General features: G+C 52.8%; 2 protein-coding genes across 2 annotated transcripts in view; both read right to left on the bottom strand.

Moving 5' to 3' along the window:
- Positions 1-312: 312 nt before the first annotated feature.
- On the bottom strand, positions 313-9,437 carry Apeh (acylaminoacyl-peptide hydrolase). Its single transcript, XM_075964633.1, has 22 exons — positions 9,319-9,437; positions 9,111-9,243; positions 8,515-8,641; positions 7,888-7,981; positions 7,726-7,801; positions 7,473-7,636; positions 7,175-7,312; positions 6,987-7,078; positions 6,870-6,910; positions 6,663-6,784; positions 6,111-6,171; positions 5,013-5,110; positions 4,376-4,427; positions 3,086-3,174; positions 2,610-2,748; positions 2,073-2,156; positions 1,914-1,994; positions 1,332-1,420; positions 1,048-1,238; positions 856-958; positions 662-768; positions 313-577 (listed from the first exon to the last, which is right to left on the bottom strand). Exons 1-22 carry the CDS (start codon positions 9,328-9,330, stop codon positions 472-474), a joined length of 2,199 nt encoding a protein of 732 aa, XP_075820748.1. The 5' UTR covers positions 9,331-9,437; the 3' UTR covers positions 313-471.
- A 1,384-nt stretch (positions 9,438-10,821) lies between these two features.
- Bsn (bassoon presynaptic cytomatrix protein) overlaps positions 10,822-20,221 on the bottom strand; it is a 47,437-nt gene continuing 38,037 nt past the window's right edge. Inside the window, exons 9-14 of the mRNA XM_075967542.1 lie at positions 19,291-20,102; positions 19,062-19,161; positions 18,357-18,488; positions 18,084-18,138; positions 17,641-17,733; positions 10,822-14,732 (exon numbers count right to left, since the gene is read on the bottom strand). Of these exons, the coding sequence (XP_075823657.1) occupies positions 18,098-18,138; positions 18,357-18,488; positions 19,062-19,161; positions 19,291-20,102 (1,085 nt within the window). The 3' untranslated portion in view covers positions 10,822-14,732; positions 17,641-17,733; positions 18,084-18,097. The remainder of the gene's footprint in view (positions 14,733-17,640; positions 17,734-18,083; positions 18,139-18,356; positions 18,489-19,061; positions 19,162-19,290; positions 20,103-20,221) is intronic.

Here is a 20,221-nt window from a genome sequence, read left to right as displayed (position 1 = left end):
CTTACGGGGGGGTGAGGGGTGGGGGGTGGTTTAGGACCAGCACAGATCTGGTTAGGGGTTCTGATCCTGGAAAAACTTCAAAATGCATGTACTGTGGATGGGCAGGGTGTCATTTCTGGGAATGCAAAGACAATGCAGAACATTTTCCAACAGACGGGACTGTAGCAGAGAGCTGTTGTCTGCACAGTCCCAGTCGGCCAGGACAGATGACAGCGATGAATCCACTATGGATGTCAAAGAAGGCAAAGGGTTTCTGATCCCCAGGGTGAGGTCTGGGGATGGCTTGGTACAAAGTGCCAGCACAAACCAGGCTCTGTGTCCTCATTTATTATGACTATGGAGTCCATATTCCTCTGCCCACCATCCAGAGTCCAGAGCCCAGGAAGCCTCTTGGCTGTTCTGCCAGATTCTGGAGTTTACCAAGAGCAAAGTGCGAGATGAACTGGCCAGTTCCCACAGAACGGTAGAGCTTCAGCTGCCCAAGTGTGTGTGCAGCCAAAGCACAGTATTCATGAAGCTGTCTGACTCCACCTCCACCTCTGATAGCGCGTGGGTGCTTTTGGGATAGAGCAGGAGCCTGTGTGAGAAGCAACACATGAGGATGGAGGGTCCCGTCCTGCTTACCTGCCGCACGCTGCCAGGACTGTCCTCTGACACTCACCGAACAGGCACATTCCGGGCCTTGAGGGCACGGTAATACTCCATACCCTGCTTGAAGGGTACACGCCGGTCCTCCTGGCCCAGCATCAGTAACACTGGTGTCTTTACCTAGATGTATGGGGAGCAAGAAGCTGTGGTGAGCTGAGCTCTGGATTCTGGAGGATGAGTGGTACACAGAGAAGGGGACCTGGGTACCTGAGGGATGTACTTGATGGGTGATTTATCCAGCATCTCCTTCCACACATTCAGATCTGGCAGGCAGTCATTGCTATAATGGAAGCCAGTCTCCACCACACACCTATAAAAGGCCAAGCTCATGCAGACTGCAGGATCTCCATGGGAATTTGGGGGTGAAAGGAAGGGCAGAGACCTTTTATGCCCACTCACCAATCAGGGATGTCTGTGGAGCCCATCATGGAGGCAATGTTGATTACAGGGTTCCGGGCTATACAGGCACTGTAGGTCTCTGGGTACTGACCAATCAGGTGGCAGGAGAGGAACCCACCATGGGAACCACCCATAAGGGCCACACGGCTTGCATCAAAGTGTTCCTCCTGGAGCACCTGCTCCACTGCAAACTAAAGGGTGGGCAGAGGACACTGCAGCTAGCTTCCTGTCAGCAACAGAGCCATGAATCCACCCTCCCTGTCAGGAGCCCAGCACCCCGCTACCTGGACATCCTTCACATCCTGGTGACCCACATTGCCTGGGAGAGAAAGGATGCTGTCTTGGCCAAAGCCAGTGGAGCCACGGTAGTTCACTAAAAGTAGGAGACAAGAGTTTTCTTAGTCCTCTGGACCCCATTCCATGGATCAGTGAAGCAGGGCCGAGAACCAGCTGCATCACAGGCTGCCGAGGGGACATAGTCACGAGAGAGTTCACAGCATCCTTTCCATGGAAGCCTCAAGTAATCCTCATGATCCCCAGGTTACAGAGCCAGAGGCTGGGTCACAGCAACTTTTTTTTTTTTTAGTGGCGGTTTCTTTTTTATTTTTTTAAGACAGGGTTTCCCTGTGTAGCCCTGGCTGTCTTAGAACTCACTCCATAGTCCAGGCTGGCCTCAAACTCACAGAGATCTGCCTGCCTCTGCCTCCTGAGTGCTGGAGTTAAAGGCGTGTGCCACCACGCCCAGCCCTAGTAGTGGCTTCTAAAGAAAGAACTAGAGAAAAGCCTAATGACTAGAGTGACTACCCAGACATGGGGTACACACAACCCAAAGGCTACCTCTTCACTGGACTGAGCTCCTTTCTTACCCAGTAGCACTGCAAAGCCCATCTTGCAAAGCATGGCTGGGAACAGCATCCAGGCAGTGACAAAGGATGAATGGGGTCCCCCTGCAGAAAGGAAAAAGAGGATGAATGGGCCAGCTAGGAGGGGTGGTAGGAAGGCGAGGGCCCTAAGGAGATACCTACCGTGGGGCATGACCACCATGGGTACCTGGGTCTTATCTGGAGGGTTGCTGGGCTGCACAAGGATTGCTTCAAAGTCAAGGTCAGCTGCAGGGAGAAGGCAGTAATCAGCAAGACCAGTGCTACTGCTCAAGGGCTTCCTCTCCAGCTAAGGCCCCATAGCATGAGTCTGGTCAAGAGAAACAGGCCAAGGTAGCTGACACCATGACACACAGACTCCCAAGGCTTCTGCTCTTCCCGCCTAGTCAGAGCCTGACATTTGAAAAGATTGCATTCTGGCATAGTCATGTAAGCCTCGTGTGCGGCCCATTTTCTTTGGGCCTTTGTTTTCTTACCACAGAGGCTATGCCCTGGCAGGACCTGGTGGTGGTTACCACAGCAGGCACTCAGCTCTCTGGATGCTACTCTCCATGAACATAAGAACAGAAAATGTTTGGAGGAAAAACCCTAGAAACTCTGAAATGTGAGCTCGGAGGGGTCACCACATGCTGTGTGCTGGGGACCTGGAGAAGGTGTTCATCTACTGTTGGCCCAGCTCACCATATTGCACATTCTCTTGGTCTGGAGGTGGATGTAGCACACGGATGCCCCAGTGGATGTCAGGAATGGGTTCAGCCTCCTCTAGGGACACCCATGACACAGACTGTTCCTTCCCAGCAGGAGGCAGGAACCCAACTTTCTGCCAACGGGAAGGAAAATGTCACAGGTGGCCAGCTCTCAGGAACTCATCTCCAAAGGGCACAGCACATATTTCTGTGAGTGGTTTACCAATTACACCCACATATAAACCACTTCTTACCACTGCCATGTTTCTTGGCTTTAGGTTCTTCTGTCGTCATCTTGTTCAGGACAGTACAAATGACAGCACCTAGCTCCTACTCACGAGTGCTGTGCTCAGTTGGATCCCAGTCTCTACCCTTCTACATGCTGACCAACATGGTCAGCCTTTGGACTCGTTTCTAAGGCCTGAAAGCTCACAACTCCTGTCTTCTAGCCTGGAACTCACCAATACTCACCAGGCTCGGGGGTAGGTTGGGCGTGGAAAACTGGGCCACCATGAGGTCCCGATCAATCGTAAGCAGCTTCCAGCTCCCACCGGAGCCCCCTAGAGGAAGCAGATGATAGCAAGGGCCTCCACATTTGTACCTTCAACCCTGAGACCACTTCCTCTGAACACCTAACTGCACATGCCCTGGGTCAGCCTCCTGTTCAATCCCTTGCTCGTCTGACAGACACTGGCCGTGCTCAGGAACTGCCAGACCTAGGGACACAGAAAACTACCAAAGTACTCTACCCACCCCAATGGCTGCAGTGTAGAAAGGATGGCAGCCTAGCCCAAAGCAGGGTCGGGGAAGGGGGCCGGATAGGAGTCTAAGGTTTATCCGCTCACTTATTTACTTATGTACAACAGAACCTGTGTGTGCTAGACAAAGGCCTTAGCAGTGAGCTATGTGCCAACCCAGAGACAGAGAAATAGAACAGAACTTTGACATCCATGGTGGTTTGAATGAAAATGGCCCCATAGGTTCACAAGGAGTGGCACTATTAAGAGGTGTGGTCTTGTTGGAGGTATCTGTGGCCTAGTTGGAGGAAGTGTGTCACTGGGGGTGGGCTTCGAGGTTTCAGAAGCTCAAGCCAGGCCCAGTGTCTCTCTCCTCCTGCTGCCTGCGGATCTAGAGGCAGAACTCTGGGCTCATTCTCCAGCACCATGTCTGCCTGAGCGCTGCCTTGCTTCCCACTATGACGATAATGGACTAAACCTCTGAACTATAAGCCAGCAAGCTCCAATTAAATATTTTCCTTATTTAAGAGTTGCCATGGTACCGGGTAGTGGTGGTGCACGCCTTTAATCCCAGCACTTGGGAGGCAGATGCAGGTGGATTTCTGTGAGTTCAAAGACAGCCTAGCCTACAAACTAAATTCCAGGACAGCTAAGATTGTTACACAGAGAAACCCTGCCTCAAAAAAAAAAAAGTTGTCGTGGTTATGATGTCTCTGAGACAGCACCTTTATGGGGGAGTATGTAGAGTCAGAACAGGTGGAGAATCCAACTAAATCAACAAAGGTTTCTCCAAGGTTTGGGAAGGAGGTGGATGACTGACAGTTGGCAAGGAAAGTGTGCAGACTTTAGGGTAGGGAGGGCTATGGAGCAGGGCCCAGGAAGGCAAGTGGAGCAAAGGTGGCAGTGTACCGCTTAGATCCTAAAGGCTGTGGGCAGTGCTAAGAATGACGGAGAGTGCCACCGCCGCCCCCACTCCTAACCCATCCACTGCCCTGCCATCACCCCACTGCAGAAGTCTGCTCACCAGCTGTCAGGGAGGTAACACTGCCCGTCTGGGTGTCCACAGCAAATAGGTCCTTAAACAGAGGGGAGACCACATATGGCACCACATTCAACAGCCCCATGGGTCCTATCCCAATTTTCTTTCTACTATCTTAGGGACACTTTGGCCTATGGTGGAGGCTACTCTGTGCACCAGGGAGTAGCATGGATCGAGATTCAAATCTCAGTTCCTCTTCATAATTTACGGGCTATTCCCAGGCAAGGTGCAGGAACACCACGGAGCCTTACTTGAGGATGTGAGAACAAATGACATCACATCTAAAAGACCGTGGTACACTATGGGCACCTTCACTTATCCTTCAAGAACTCCTCCAACACCTGGCCTTACAGTGTTGAGGGACCTACTCAGAGACAGCCCCAGGTTTTCCACCGGAAAACAGGCCTAGGGCGCTGCCGTGGGGCACCATGACATCTGGTCCCCTCAAGGAAAAGCAAGCCCAGCAGGAGGCTAAAAAGGCTTGAAGGGGCCAGTAATTACGACTGGGACCAGGCATTCCTGTAGGCGCAGATACTCACTCTGCCCCAGGTCCTGGACTCCTTGGCCAACAATCATAAGGCAAATGCTGATCTTACCTCTCAACATAATCAGGGGCTCTCACCTGCCGGCTGCGCTGTGCTGAGTCAAAGACCACTCTCCGGCTGTCGGCTGACCAGCATCCCAAAGGCAGAAGACTACAGTAGATCCCAGAGAAGTCCTCTGCAAAGACAGAGGGGCTTGGGCTGCATCAGAGAGTGGAGGTTTGGGGGGTGGGGTCAAGGGGAATTTACCCAGAACCCCTGAAATTTGTGGTAGAATGATAGTCCCATACATGACGGTACCCTTACAATGAGAGTTTAGTGAGTAGGAGGTGGAAGGGGAAGGGGGAAAGACTTCTGAGGACCTGAAGAGGCAGAGCTGACACGCCTCTGAGGCAAACATGGATGCTGTTCCCTTTGGGGCTCTGGTAACACGTGTTTGTCCACTAGTGCTGGGTACAGCAGCTGGCACAGGATCTCAATAGCCCCGCCCTTCACTATAATCTTGTTCGGAGGTGGAGATAACCACTCTTTCCACAAACGAAGACACAGAAGCCCATGGAGGCCAGAGCACTATCCAAGGATAAACAGCTAATGGGTAGAGCTGAGATTCAGACTAGGTCCCCATTACTGTCTCCTCCTTGCAAACCAAAGAAGACGTGTGTGTGCTAAGGATGAAATACGGGGCTTTGCCCACGCTAGCCGTGTGCTTTACTACAGGGCTATATATTCCCTCTGTATCCTTGCAACTTTGTCCACTGGACCTGCCCACTACATTCTTGGAACTTTCTGTGTAGCTTGAGAAAACAAAACTTTCACCCCATATCCTTGAGATGACCTAGGGTTGCAAGCAGAGCTGCAAACACCTGATGTTCTGTCTCTTAGCCAGGAGCCACCCTTCCAGAGGAGCAGCTGACTGAGCCTGGACAAAGGCTGCCAGGGTGGAATACAGAGTATCAGAAAACCCTCAGGCCCAGCGCTTCTCAGGCATAACACTTCAATCTGGTGCTCTTTCTGAGACTCATCCCAAGCCAGCTCGGGCTGCTAGGATCTCAGTTTCGGTCTTCAACTTTCTATTACCCATAGTGGGGGCTGGGCACACGGCTGGACTAGCAAGGAGGAGGAGGAACAGACAGCAGAACTATACGCTTTACTGATTTCCCCTGCCAGGCACCCCTCACCTCCCAGCTGCCGAGGTACAATGTCCACCACCACTGAAGTGACCTTGGTGTACCAGTCATACTGCAAGAGAACACAATGGTCAAACTCACCAGAGCAGGGATCTCAGGGCACAGAATACTGTGTATATCCCTTTCAAATGCAACTTTGGATACCCTTGGGGAGTGGTGGGAGCTGTATATTTCCTTTATGTTAGCCTGGATCAGATGCCCACAAGGATCTCAGATAGGCATGTCCCTTGGGCTTCCACCAGACACCCAAGGCTCTTCTTGGGCAGGGGCTGGGACTGTGTAATCCCCCACTATATCCTAGTTCCTTAGAGAGCCTGGTACTTATGGATGGGAATTAACAGACAAGCATCTCTGTACTTGGAGGATGCTCTTGAGGTGGTGAGCCCTCAGAGTACTCAAGCCTCTGATCCTCCTTGAAAAGTCAGGCCACTAATACAGTGAGGCCAGGAGAGGACCCTGAGGGGGAGATAATGCTGGCCCTTTGCCTCGCATCCCCCAGCAAGAAGCTAACCACCCTTCTACCACCATCCACTTCCAGCTCACCAGGCAGAGCTGGCCACACTGGTGATGAGGGAGTAGAGACGGATACTGCAGGTAGACGATGCGACACTGGTCTGGGCTCAGCCGCGGAGAACAAACAGCCAGTGAATCATCCGAGAGTAGTTCTAGGCCACACAGAAATATGAGCATCACACAGACGGGAAAGGCTAACACATGTCAGCAAAGCACATGCGGGTACCAGTCACTCACCACACTTTCCCCCGCTCAGGTCCACATAGTACAAGGCTGATCTGGAATGGTCAGAAAGACACTCAGCTCCGTGGTCGGATGGACTGTAGGACCCTCTGCCCTGCCCCACTTCCTCACCTGCGATTGGTGCAGAAGCGGATACCTAGCCGGAAGGGCTCATGCCACCAGCCCACAAACACCACACCTGTGTCTCCAGGGGCCCAGAAAGCCTATAAACAAGACCACAAGGGAGGTATAAGCAAGGGGTACTTGCTCGAGCAGGGCATCCCAACTACAGGAGGGGCAAAGGTCAACCTGCTGCTGACCTGTCCAGGGGATACATGTTCAGGGACGCCCTCGAGCACTGAGATGTTGCCACTCTCAATGTCCAGCACACAGAGCACAGGAATGCTTTTGGAAACCATGGTTTCTCCCCAGTCTTCGTAAAACACAAACTGATCCCCCTGAGAAGAGAGGACACTCGATGCTCAGAGCTTCTACAGAACCCTGCCCTGCCTCCTAGAAGCTAGAGCCTCCCCAGGTCCACAAGGTGCAGTGCGGGGAGTATACGGAGTTGTAGGGCAGCTGGGCAGGGCCTTCACAACCTGGCCACATCACAAGCACCTTGATGGCCTGGTCTGGCTTCTTCGGCCTGGCCATCTCATCATCGCTGGCATTGGCGTCCAAGGCTTTGGTTTGAAAGAAGGACTCAGCCTTGGGGCGCTTCTTCTCCGCCACATACAACAAGTGTGTCTCTGAGTATGACCAGGAAAGGCAGCCAAAGCAGTCTGGATGCAGGGAGGGACGATTAGGGGGAACCCAAAGCTATGGTTGCCCCATCTTCCCACCCTGCCTGCTTACCAGCCGGGGGCCTCACCATCCTCATAAACAGGCCCATGTTTCTCCAGGGCTGACAGGTTGAAGCTCTTGAGTTTCCGGTTCTTCTCCCAGACCTGAGGACACCTGGGCATCAGGCTGGCTGCCTTAGTTGTGGGGCCAAGGGACCTACAGCCTGCCACCTCACCCCTTGCGGACTCACCTCCAGGAACTGTTTTTCCTCCCCTGGGGCTGTGCCCCCAGCCTTGCGCAGCACAGCTTTCATGGAGCCCGAAGGAGACTCTCTGCTCAGCAGCCTGAGTATCGGGGTTGCAGGTCAGGATTACATTAAACCCCCCAAATAGCCCCGTGCTTCCCCTTTCCTGGTCACAACCTCTTAAGTGAGACTCTCTCCTTCCTTTCTTTATAAACCATCATTGGTCTGGTGTTGCAAGATCAGAGGTGGCAGCACAGGAGACGATCTATCTCCCAGCTACCTCCTAGGTAAGTCTGAGACCCCAGCCCACACCAGCCCACAAAGCACTTCCAGCCTCAAGCTAGCGGACCTTGTTTCTCTCTTCCTTAGGGGACTTGACTCTCTCCAGATTCCCAGGGACCTAGAACCTGGTCTGGAAGGAGTTTCTAGTATTTAGCAGGCCCTATCTCCAGAGACCAAACAAGCTCTCAAGGAGCAGTCACCTGGTTCTTTGCTCTCCTCAAGCTCCCCAAAGTTGTCCCTGCAGGGGATAGGTAAAGAGCTCTATGCCCTAAGAACACATGGCGGGCATTTATGAAAGGCTGGCATGGTAAGTGGCTGTGCTCGTGTCTGCAAACCTCCTCTCACACTTACTCCCCCCGGGTCTCCACACTGTTGCCTGCAGGCCCGGCAAACACCACCGAGTCTCCATCATGGAACACTAGGTACTGGCGGCAGAATCGGATGGTCTCCATTCGTTCCAAGTCCCTCTGAGTCCATTCTGCAAGGGAGGCATGAGGGTGTTCAACTTGTCTGGGCCAGTTTGGGTCACTGCCCATCAATCAAGGCCTACCTTGCCATCCAGACACCGTGAGTAAAGCCTGAGCAACGCTTCCCTTGACATAACCTAAGCCCGGGCTTCCAGAGCCCGAGCGGACAGCCACTTGGAGAGAACCTACTGCAGACCGACCGTGGAATTTCCAGGGCAGCAGAGCACATGTACGGGCCGGAGAGCCCTGTGAGGGCCACACTGGCACCCAAGTCTGAATTTGACTCCTACACCTTCAACTCATTCACGGGCGTGACTAATCAGTAAGGCCAGTACAGTCCCCAAAACACCTGTGCGCAGGAAATCGGCCCGGGTTCCTCCCCGTACTCGTGTGTGCCGTCAAGCAGCGAGCCCTCCACATTTCCCACCTCGCCATCTGGGTGCACTGCCCATCGCCACCCAGTTCCCTCGGTCTACACACCAGTGTGCACCGTCCGATAGAGGCCCCCATACTGCGTGGTGACCTCCGGGCCCAGGCAGGCGGCGCTCAGCGTAGGCTGGCGGCTAAGGCCCCGGTACAGCGCTGCCGCCTCCTGGGGCTCACTCAGCAGCACCTGCGCAGGGGACACACCAGGGTCAGGCTCGGCCCGGGCTACGGAGGCCACGGGGGCCGCGGGTCGAGCCCTCACCTGACGCTCCATAGCCCTTCTTTTCAGTAGCAGCTAAGGCCCGGAAGTGAGGATTAGGGGGCGGGGCCTAGGGCGGCCCCCCGTTTCCGCTATACCCGAAGGCGACCTGGGACAGGCAGAGCCGCTCGGCGGGAGGGCGGGGCCTGTGAAGGGACCGCCCCGAGGGGAGGGGCGGTAAAATAGTGAAAATAGACTAGGCAAGTGGGAGGCGGAATCTGAATCGAGTCCTGGGCTTTTTAGAGAAGGGAAGCTGTGGGTACCCGAGAAGTGAGAGCAGACGTGTGGCAGCGGAATGCAAGAGCCGGTGTCCGGGGATAGGCGAGGTCTGGGAGGGGCGGAGGAAGACCGGTTGTGAGCAGAAGGCTGCCAAGTCTGAGAGCAAGCCCTGAGCATTCGAAGGGCGGGGCCTTAGAGGAACGCCAATGAGGCCTTAAGGATGAGGAGGGGAAGGGTGGGAACCGAACACTGAGACTAGCGGGTCCATGGAACCTGTAGCGTTGCGGGCGGGGTACCCGCACGGACTTCCTTTAGCTCGGGGGCTGATTATGAGTTCTCGCCCCATCTACTGTAGTCCAGGCAGTTACCAGAAAAATAAGGCAGGTTCCCGGGCGAAGCCCTGGGGCACCGACAGAGAAGGGCAATGCTGAACTCTCAAGAGAGAGTGCTGTCCCGGCTTATCGATGACCAGACTTGCCAGAAAGTTATCTGTTTCCACAGCCTTAACCCGCCCTTCTCAGTAATTCATTGCTGCGAATCGTGAGCACGCTGGGTCTCAGCCTAGCACAAAAGGTCCTGGTGGGGTCAGGCTACACGTCAGAGCAGCTAGCCTAGACAGGCAGTCTCCTGCTCGCGACACAGGACTAGGTTGACTTAGGTGACAACAGAGGGTTCGGCAACTGTAGGTATCTCCCCTCCTCCATACAGCTTGGATAGGTCTTGTCTTTTAAATCACCTCTGGGTTCCCTTGAATGAGGGCTTTCCTTCTTACCCAAAGCAAAATTGGTATTTTTTTTTTATCTATTTCTTATTCTCTAGTGATTCTTAGTTTCTGTATATAGTTCTGGCTTCGAACTCAGAGAGACCCACTTGCCTCTGCTTCCCAAATGCTGGGATTAAAGGTGTGGGCCAACTACACTCAGCTTGAACTATTCTTGACTATGTGGAACTAAGGTCTCTCAGCCATGAAAAAAATTCTGAGGTTGGAAAGGGCAGGCAGATGTAAAGTTTGCTTGGGAACACCAGGGGGCAGCACTTGTATATCTAGCTCCTGAGACTCGGGATCCTGAAAATGCCCCTTGGGATGGCATTGGCTTTGAACTGACCTTTGCACCTCCGGGTAGGGTCATTTTTAAATGACTTGGTGTGTTCTCAGTCCCAGTTGTATCAACACTTCTGAAATTGTGCTCTTTTCCACTTTTTTCTTTAACCGTGGAGAATATCTTATACATTTGGGTATTTGCTTGTTTGGCTAAGTTTAGAAATCATCCCAAAGACAGTCTGGAGGTTGTTTATATCAAGTCCTTTTATTTTGATACCACAGAAATACCTTGTCACAATACAGGGGAGGGACACTGAAGTACCACGAGTTCTCACAGAGCACAGGAGGACGGCACACAATTCACAAGGTCATGTGGAGGACTCGGGTCATTGCACTTACAGCTGTAAACTTGTTGGTTTGACTTTGTACAGCACTCCTCCCCCTCAAATAAAGAAGGAGAGAAGGAAGGAGAGGGAAGGAAAAGCAAAAACAAGACATGGAAGCTACAGGGAAAATGTAGATGGCCACTACTCTCCAGGGTCCACACTTGGAGAGGAGCTGATTTGACCCCAGAGATTGAATGAGTCTCGTGCACACACGCGCGCGCACACACACACACACATATACACACACACATCCATTCATGTACATGTGCTTACACACACAGTATCTCACGACTTCTATGGCTCTCCGGTGCCACCTGGTGCATATGGTAGCAAGGTACTGGCACCCAGGGAGACAGAGGTGGCATCTCCAAGGAGTTTCAGTTGATTAGATCTGTCCCTCCGACCCTGTTGGAGTCCACGATGACAAATATTTACAGCATGGGTGGAGAAGGGCTAATAGGGCAGGACTGTACCATCAAGGCAAAGGACCTGCCTGAAAAACTCCCCAAAGGCTCCAGAATACAGGCCAGAATTGCTGCCCTTGCAATTCTCTCATTGTGGGCCCTGAGACCATTTGTCCTACCCGAGGAGTAGGAAGGTAACAGTAGGAGGACTATCACTATGAAGGGAGTGTGTTGAGGCCTTGGGTAGGCAGAAGAGGGTTCCCTTGCTTATGACACTGAGAGTGGGAAATAGAGAAGGCCTGGACTCTACCCAGAGACTTCTTAGCCATTTGGAGACGCACCTGATGTGTTCTGTGTCCTACAGCAGCTAACGCTGGTCCCCAAGCCTCAGGGTGTCATAGCCCCAGTCAGCAGAAGGACCAGGATATTGACCTAGAAGACTATGGCAGCCATCTTCACAAAGGGGCAAGTTTCTGTCCTGTGGGGACAGCCAGGGATGTAGTGGCAGATATCAGAAATGTCAAACTCAAGAGTCTGGCCAGAAAAGAAATTTGCTGAAAAGTTAATATTTAGAGCTTAGTGGGCCTGCCAGAGGTTGACCTGTGGACATCCTGCCTGCTCTCAGCTCCAAGTCCAGTCCCTTGACGATGAGTGGAAAGGGTTACTGCCACGATCCCAAGTATCTAAACAATGGACACATCCCATACAGTCCTGGGCCTCAATGATGGCCTTCAGCCCTTGCTCAGATGGCCCCGTACAGCCTAGGTCTGATCTCCGAGATGTCCGATAGCATGAAGAAAGCCAAATCCCTGGAACTCAGGGTCTTAAGTTGGACACAGCTTCGACTGTCCCATGCACAGCTGCCACAGGTGGGACAGGATTTCAGTCTAAAGAATTTGTAGGCCTTGTTAAAAAAATCATGAGAAATGTGGACCCCCGAGAAATGCATGGTACAAACCAGAGCACTCTGGAGGAAGGTCGGACCTCAGTGGGTCAGGCAGGAGGTCTGCCCTACTTGTGGATCAGAGATGCTGACAACAGTGGAATACTTATGCCTCAGAGGAGAGGGCAGGCAAGTCCTGGAGACAGATGTGGAGAGGACCACACGTGCCCTTCAGTAAGTTTTGCTTCTGAGAAGCGTTCTGAGCTCAGCCGGAAGCTGTTATGTGAGTAGTTAGTTACTCTGGATATTTTCCGCCAAAGAGCCCACAGCCAGCTCTTCCTGGGAACCCTATGACCTTGGCTCCACTCCAGATCTCTTGGGTCATGGTCCTTTGAGACTCCTCATCACGAAGGGGAGGCAAAGAGCAGGGTTAGTAAAGGTCTAGGGATCCTAAGGCACACGCCCAGGCTCTGCTCTCAACTTCTGCCTCTCCACAGATGTGGCCCAGCCTTGCCCTTGGGAAGTGCCCCACTGCAAAGCGGTAACCATATTCTTTAGGCTCAGGTCTGGGGCAGGAGGGAAAAATGATAAGCAAGTAGAAATCCTACAGCAAACCCACAGAATGTCCGTATGCATACATCCACTGCAGGCTCTGATCACTGTTCTCAGGTTTCTTTTTTATCTGCTATCGTGGACAGATAAAAACAGCAAGGTGTATGGGGGGCTCACTGCCTGCTCCATGGCTTGGCATACTCAGGTAGTTCCGGCAGGTCTTTACTAGCTTGTGCAGAAGGTAGGGAGAAATGCTCCTAAAGGAGAGGGTTGGAGGCAAAAAGAACTCCAGGCAAGAGGGTCGAGCATTTAAAATGAATGAAATCGTGCAAAGAGGCTGCGAGTTGTGCATGCTCCACTGCGAGACAGGCGCTGACCCACCCGGCAGCAGTGAGTCCTGCCACAGGTCAAACATGCCACAGACTTAGAATTTACACATACACACACACACACACACACACACACACACACGCACGCACGCGCACACACGCATGCTCTCACTTTCTCGGTCTCACACATACTCACTCACACTACACAGAAAGTAGGAACAAGGATTGGTTGGGGTAGTGATATGAGCAGATCTATCCAGTTTCTCAACTGCATGTTTGCAATTAACTCCTTATATGTAACATGGAATTTATTAAATATTAACAGTTGTCTTTGAGGGTTTATATTTCATTGCATAGAACATTAGAGATGAGACTTGTGGCTGTGCCCGAGATGAAGGGAGGCCTCCAAGGGAAGGGCTTTGAGGAGGCATGCAGCCCAGTCCACCAGGTGAATGGATAGAATCACACTCCCCTCACCCACAGGGCTCCGAGCCTTTCCCTTGGCCGGTGCATAAGTCCTGGCTCCTCTGGTCTGAGCACACCCACTGCTGATGGCTTAAGAAGGTCTGGAATTGCACAGTAAACAGGCGGGCTGAGGGGCCTCCCTAGACCTCGCCCTGGGTTTGTGCTCTTGGTGGCCTGCTGCCCGCTATTGCTTCTAAATCAACATTTCTCCCTGTGCTGAGCAGGGGCAGAGAGCAGAGAGGAAACCAAACTATCAGTCACAAGGTGGTGGAGGAGACAGACAAAGGGCTAAAAGCAAAGAAAAGAAGGGAAGAGAAAACAAAACAAAACAAAAAAATGTTCATGAGGTATACATGTAAATCAAATTGGAATGATTAAGGCTGTTCTTGAAATCAAAAGAAATCCCCAGGTGTACAGACGAAGAGCCGGCTGGTCGAGACAATGGCGGTGCTGCTGGGTGCTCACAATGGCTGGGGGGATGGCTTTAGGATGATGGCAGGCATGCCTGGTATGCTGCCATCCACGGGCTGGGAGAAGCCTCAGCCGGTGCCCACGCTGCTTTTCGGTGCTATGGCCTCTTACGTCAGCGATGAGACAGTGTTAGGTCCTAATGTTTATAAAGTTCTCCCAAACCCATGCTGGCCGTGTGGAGGTCTGCTCCAATGTCACCCAGGTGGGCAGGGTGAAGGGGGCAAGGCCTTATGGCCACAGAGGGGTCCGGGCCAGCTGGAATGTGAAGGAAACGGAGCCTAGGGCCCCCAGCCCTCAAAGCCCCTCTCCAAGGCTGTGGAAAAACTTCTGGCATCTTAGAGGGAGGGCAGTGTGCACCCAAACTCTGTGTATAACGCATTTGAAGCCTGGCTGGCCAGGCCGCAGGAGGCTGTGGGAAGAGCAGCAGACAGCCAAGCAGCAACAGTGTTCTGGTGCGGGCTCCTCTCTCCCAAGGATGGCTGGCCTGAGGAAGGCAGGGTCTCTGGAAGGACAATGAAAGGTCCCCCAAGCCAATGGTCCCACTGCTCCAGCAGAAGCTTCACCTAGGTAGCTGCTGTTAGGAAACGTCCTGCGCTCTGATGAGGCCTGCCTGCTGTGGCCACATGGTGTGAATCCTTGGGCCAAGGGTTTGCCAGATTGTAGATGCTTTGAAAAGAGGAGAGAGGGAGGGAAGAAAGAAAGATTTTTTCCCCAAGAACCCTGGGCAGTTTCCCACCCTCCTCATATTGCTCTCAGACACTGCATGTATAATGGCCGGGGTCTTCTTCACCTAGACGATTCTATCCATCGAGGCAAGTAAGAGTTAGTGTTTGTGCAAGTTAAAGGTCATGGAAAGAAGGATTCGAATAAGGAAGAATCAGATCTTCAGGACAAGACCCCCCTTCTCTCTCTCCTGTTTGAGACAACAGGATCTCACTATATTGCCCAAAATGGCACTAGAGTGACCCTCCAACCTCAGCCTACGGGGTACCGGGGCTCACAGGCATGTGCCACTACTTGATATTTCTTTTTTCAAATGTGTGTGTGCGCACACATGTTTATGGAGGTTAGAGAAGATCTTGCAGGAGGTGGATCTCTTCTACCTTTTACCATGTGGTATCCAAACGCAGGTTGTCAGGCTTTGGCCACTGAGTCCTCTTGATGACCCTCGGCATTTATTTTGTAAGAAGACTTCCTTTCTGTTTTGCCTAACAGTAAAGGAAGCTCTGGGCGGTGGTGGCGCACACCTTTAATCCCAGCACTCGGGAGGCAGAGGCAGGCAGATCTCTGTGAGTCTGAGGCCAGCCTGGTCTACAGAGCAAGTTCTAGGACAGGCTCCAAAGCTACAGAGAAACCCTGTCTCGAAAAACCAAAAACAAACAAAACAAAGAAAGTGTGGGCCGGGCGGTGGTGGCGCACGCCTTTAATCCCAGCACTCGGGAGGCAGAGGCAGGTGGATCTCTGGGAGTTCGAGGCCAGCCTGGTCTACAAGAGCTAGTTCCAGGACAGGAACTAAAAGCTACAGAGAAACCCTGTCTCGAAAAATCAAAAAAAAAAAAAAAAAAAAAAAAAAAGAAAGTGTGGGAAGCCAGGTATGATAGTACACATTCATAATCCTAGCTTTAAGCAACACAGGCAGGAAAATCACAAGCAGGAAAAGCTCATGATCAGCTTGATCTACACATATTGAGTTACAGACCAGTTGGTCCTACAAATGAAATCCTGTCTCAAAAACACAAAAACAAACAGGAAGAGTGGGAGAGATGAGGTTTTGTTTCACAGGATAAGCATCTCTAGCTCATCTCTGAAATTGGCATAAAAACACCAGGAGATGGACACAGCAGCTCTGACCACTTAGCCCAATTGTTGGCCCAGTGCTGGACCCAGAGGGAGATCTTAACTAGGAAGCCGTGATCTCGATGGCCTGCCCACGCTGTGGCTGGGCATGGAGCAAAGTACACCCGTGCCACCTTTCCTTCTACCAGTTCTCAGGCCCCAAACCTAGGCTGGCCCTGCCCTGAGCTATGGGCTGTCCCTCCCTGTGCCCTGAATAGCACTTGAGAGTTTATATTTGTTCCAGGGAATGCCAAGAAAACGTTGAGCTGAGAGAGAAAGTGGCAGGGTATGCAGCACCCTAGAGCAAACCCAAAGCTCCTTACATTGGCTCCAGCCACTGTGCCCCTCTGCTATGGTTTGGTAGTGCTTTATCTTTGCCTGTCCCTGAAGCCTGGCAGCTCCACTCAGAACCAGAGCCTTTGCTGGCACTGTGCCTCCACACGCCTTCAGCCCTGACTGCTTTCTTTAGGGCAGCTCTTACTGCTCCAGAAACCCCGCTTTGCAATGCTTGCCACCTGCCGAAGTCCCTTTCAAGTTGACTTTTATTTATTTTATTTACTTACTTATTATTTTTTAGTCAGATTTCATTATGTAGCCTTGGCTGGTCTGAAGCTTGCTCTGTGGACCAGGCTAGCCTCAAATTCAGAGACTGTTTGCTTCTGCCTCCAAGTGCTGGACCAAAGGTGTATGTATGTTACCATACATGGCTAAATTTTTATTTTGAAATGTACTTATTCTTTGTTTCCATTAATGGACCGCTGACTTGAAAGGACAGAAACTTGGTTTTGATTCCTATGTTTCCAACATCTAAAATAGGGTTTGGCACATACTTGAGGCTTGACAAGCATTTGTTGAATAAATAAATAAGAGATTGGACCTTTTCAGTGCCTCGAGACTCCTGAAAAGACGGCAGTCCTTGGAATTTCTTCTCTATAACAAGCACTTACTGTCCAAGGCTCCCTTAAAATGACTTGCTTACTGGCTGTGGGCCCCACCATGGCTACCCACATACCTCCACAGTCTTAACTCTAGAGTGGAAAAGGAGCAGAAGGGGCGAGGCCTCCTGCAGAAGGCATGATAGGTAATTCCTGACTGAGCAAGGAGTAGCAGCAAAACAGCCAGGCTATTCTACCCAATTCTGGGTGAGGCTTTTCCTCTTCTGTCCACAGAGGCAGGGCCAAGGCCAGGACCAGGGCAGGCTCCAAGAGGAGCATCCCATCATACTTGACCACTACAGTCTAGGTGGAGAGGACTCGGACCCTGAGCCTTCCCGTTCTCTCATTCTCTCGCTGACTTGACCTAGAATGGGGCTGAGACTGGCAGACCAGTGAGCCCTTTCCCTCTGTGTTCCTTTTCTACCTGCCTCTCTCCCTAGCTCTCTCTTTCTCTTGTGAGTCACACGCACCCTGTGACTCTAAGAGTGTTTTGATTTCATGCCCAAAGCTGCTAAGTTATTTAGAGTTTGGAGACACCAGCAGCAGGCATCAATGTCTCCAGTGAGAACAATAGTCTATCCTGTCCTCCAGGATGACTTTGAACTCAGACCCGAGGTTGTAGGGGTCTAACTGGCTTCACTGGGCCCTTCCTCAAGGACAGCTGATTCAGCACCTTGCCAGCTCTGGTGTTGCTAGACCCAGTCCAGCTTGAAGAAGCATACCAGGTACTTTTTAGTGCATACTTTCAGGAACGGGGCCCTTCACCCACTTTTCAGGTACCAGAACCTGGCCCTGACACTCACTGTTATACGCAGAGTCCAGAGCTGCGCCCAGGCCTTTGACTCCAGAGATTTTTCCACAGCAATGATGTCATCTTTCTTCAGATCTTCAGGAGCCTGAGGAGCAGTGCAGAGGAAGACTGTGAGTTTTACTGCATTGCCTGCTTCCTACAGTCCCAGATACCCCATCATGTTGGCAGCACGGCCGGAGGACTGGGATGGCAAGCGGACATTCGCCCTGATGTCCATTTGCTGGGGACCTCTACTGAGTTGGCCCCACGTCTGAGGCTCTGAGGTGTCCTTGTTCTTTCTCTGTCACCCACTCCCAGGAGGGCACACTACAGCTCTCATCATGCCATCACTAAAGACTGCACTCTTCCCAGAGGACTCCGGCTTTGGGATTTCAGAGGCCCCCAACCACCAGTAACTCAGGCCCTTCCCAGCAAATGACAGGTGCAGGCACTCACCCTTCTGGACACAATCACCAGAACGAGGAAAATTTTTTGCCAAAAGCAGAGACAGCTGTGACACAGAAAACAGAGAGAGATGTCAGGAAACGGGGCAGACTCCTAGTCAGGGGCATTGGTTGCGGTAAGGCCCAAGGCACAAGGACTACCTAAAAATCACTGGGTACCAGCAGGTGGGCTGTGTCTGGTGACTGGACCTAGAATCATCCCATGACCCGCACTTCCCCAGAGAGGCCCCCACCTCGTGAGGACCCGGCCCCAGGCAGCCCATACCTTCTGTCAGCTTCCCAGCTTGCTCTGCTGCCCCACCAGGGAGGATCTTGGAGAATACACTCTCCCCATCTGCCCCTGTCTGACCAGTGGGCGCTCCTGGGGTCCCTCCAGGCCTGGATCCAGGTTTCACCCCTATGGGAAAGAGAGCATCGTCATGGACAACACTGTGGCTTGTTGTCTGAGGTTGAGCGGGAGAGGGAATCTGGACATAGGGAACCTGCGAGGTGGAAGAAGGTGGGCTAGAGGAATAAACAGAGGATAATGAGGGAAACAGAGAGGACTGAAGGGGAAAGGGAGGAGAAAGATGAGGGGCAGAGTAAAGGAAGGAAAGGCAAGGAAGGAGGGAATAAGAAGCCATGGCTCAGCTGGGCGGTGGTGGCACACTATTTTAATCCCAGCACTTAGGAGGCAGAGGCAGGTGGATCTCTGTGAGTTTGAGGCCAGCCTGGTCTGCATAGTGAATTCCAGGTCAACCAAAGGTACACAGTAAGACCCTGTCTCAAATATATATGAAGTCATGGCTCTGGTCCTTGCTCACCGGTGCCTTCTAGGATGGAGTTCTCTCTGGTCCAGGCTCATTTTCTGGTATGAGGTCTGCAGCCTACTGGATACTTAATGGGGACGAGTGAGAACATGCACTGGGTGGGGAGGTGAGGTACCGGTGGACAGGGAAAAGTCAGTCTGAGTGTTCTGGGCATAGCTCACCTGTGGGTCCAGGTCCTGGAGCTGGCTGGGCCTGAGGAGCTCTCCCCTGTTGGGGCGCTTTGGCTGCCGCTTTGGAGCTGCTTGCCTGTTCCACACGTGGCTGCAACACAAAACCTGTAGCTGAGATCCTGCTCATCCCACCCTGCTCTGAAACCACAGGGACATCCAAACTTTAAATGAAGCATCTGCCCTAGGGGAGTCGGGGACCCAGGCACAGGAGCTAACTCACCAGTCCTGCTGGCTGGGGCCCTGGGGCTGTGGTAGGGCCTGGCTGAGGTTTCCCTGCTGGCTGACTGGCAGCAGGGGCTGAGCCCCGGGTGGTTGGCTGGCTCTGTTGCTGCAGCCGAGCCTGTGATGGAGTCTGCTGCAGAGCTTGCTGCCCCACACCTTGCTGTTGCTGCGGCTGCTGTTGCTGCTGCTGCTGCATCTGTGACTGGCGTGATGCTGTGCCCGGGGGCATCTGCCTGGACGATGGTGACTGTGTCTGTTGTGGTCCTGGAGCTGCCTGCCGAGCCTGCATCTGTGGCTGTGACTGGGGTTCTGCCTTTGGCTGCATTGCAGTGGGCCCCGAGTGGGTCTGCCGGGAGCCCTTCTTGCTCTCAGAGGCATGGTGGTACGCTGACGGGGCACGGGAAGGCTGTGAGTAGTCAGTGGAGCTGGGGTACCCAGGCTGACCCTTCTTCTGCATGGCAGGGGCAGGGCTAGCCTGAGGGTGAGGCCGGGTCTCGTGGCGACCCATGTCCCGAGCATGTGGTTTGGCAGCACGCCGTCCTGGCTCCTCACCAGCATGGCGGCCTGAGTGCCTCCCGTGGTCACTGTGGTGCCGGTGTTCCTTAGCTGAGGCATGGCGGCCTGGACCGCCCTCATCATGAGGCCATAGGCCTTCCTCAGGGGGCTCATCATAGTCATGGTAGCTGTGCCTGGCAGGGCCTCGCTTCTGGGAGGAGGAGACTGCATGACCCCCATGGTGCCTGAACCGGTCGGAGCGGGCATCTCGGGGCTTATCAAACCAATCTGTCTCCTCCTGGCCCAGGTGATACGCTTCAGAGACCAAAAACAGAACACCATCAGCCTCTGGTTAGCCGGAGAGGGGACCTAGCTGAAGCCATGCAAGGGAACCAGAGAGTGGATACCACAGCCACAAGCAGGTCACTAGGTCC

Source organism: Microtus pennsylvanicus, chromosome 3 (assembly GCF_037038515.1).
Source record: "Microtus pennsylvanicus isolate mMicPen1 chromosome 3, mMicPen1.hap1, whole genome shotgun sequence".
Taxonomy (NCBI): domain Eukaryota; kingdom Metazoa; phylum Chordata; class Mammalia; order Rodentia; family Cricetidae; genus Microtus; species Microtus pennsylvanicus.
Note: the sequence above shows the minus strand (reverse complement) of the source record. Positions and strands in the feature narration are given on the sequence as shown.

Excerpts from the sequence above, each read along its gene's own strand:
- Apeh (XM_075964633.1), bottom strand. Across the intron at positions 7,637-7,725 it reads TGGGCCTGTTTATGAGGATG|ACTGCTTTGGCTGCCTTTCC; the intron begins GTGAGGCCCCCG and ends CCCTGCATCCAG. Across the intron at positions 959-1,047 it reads TCCACAGACATCCCTGATTG|GTGTGTGGTGGAGACTGGCT; the intron begins GTGAGTGGGCAT and ends GGCCTTTTATAG.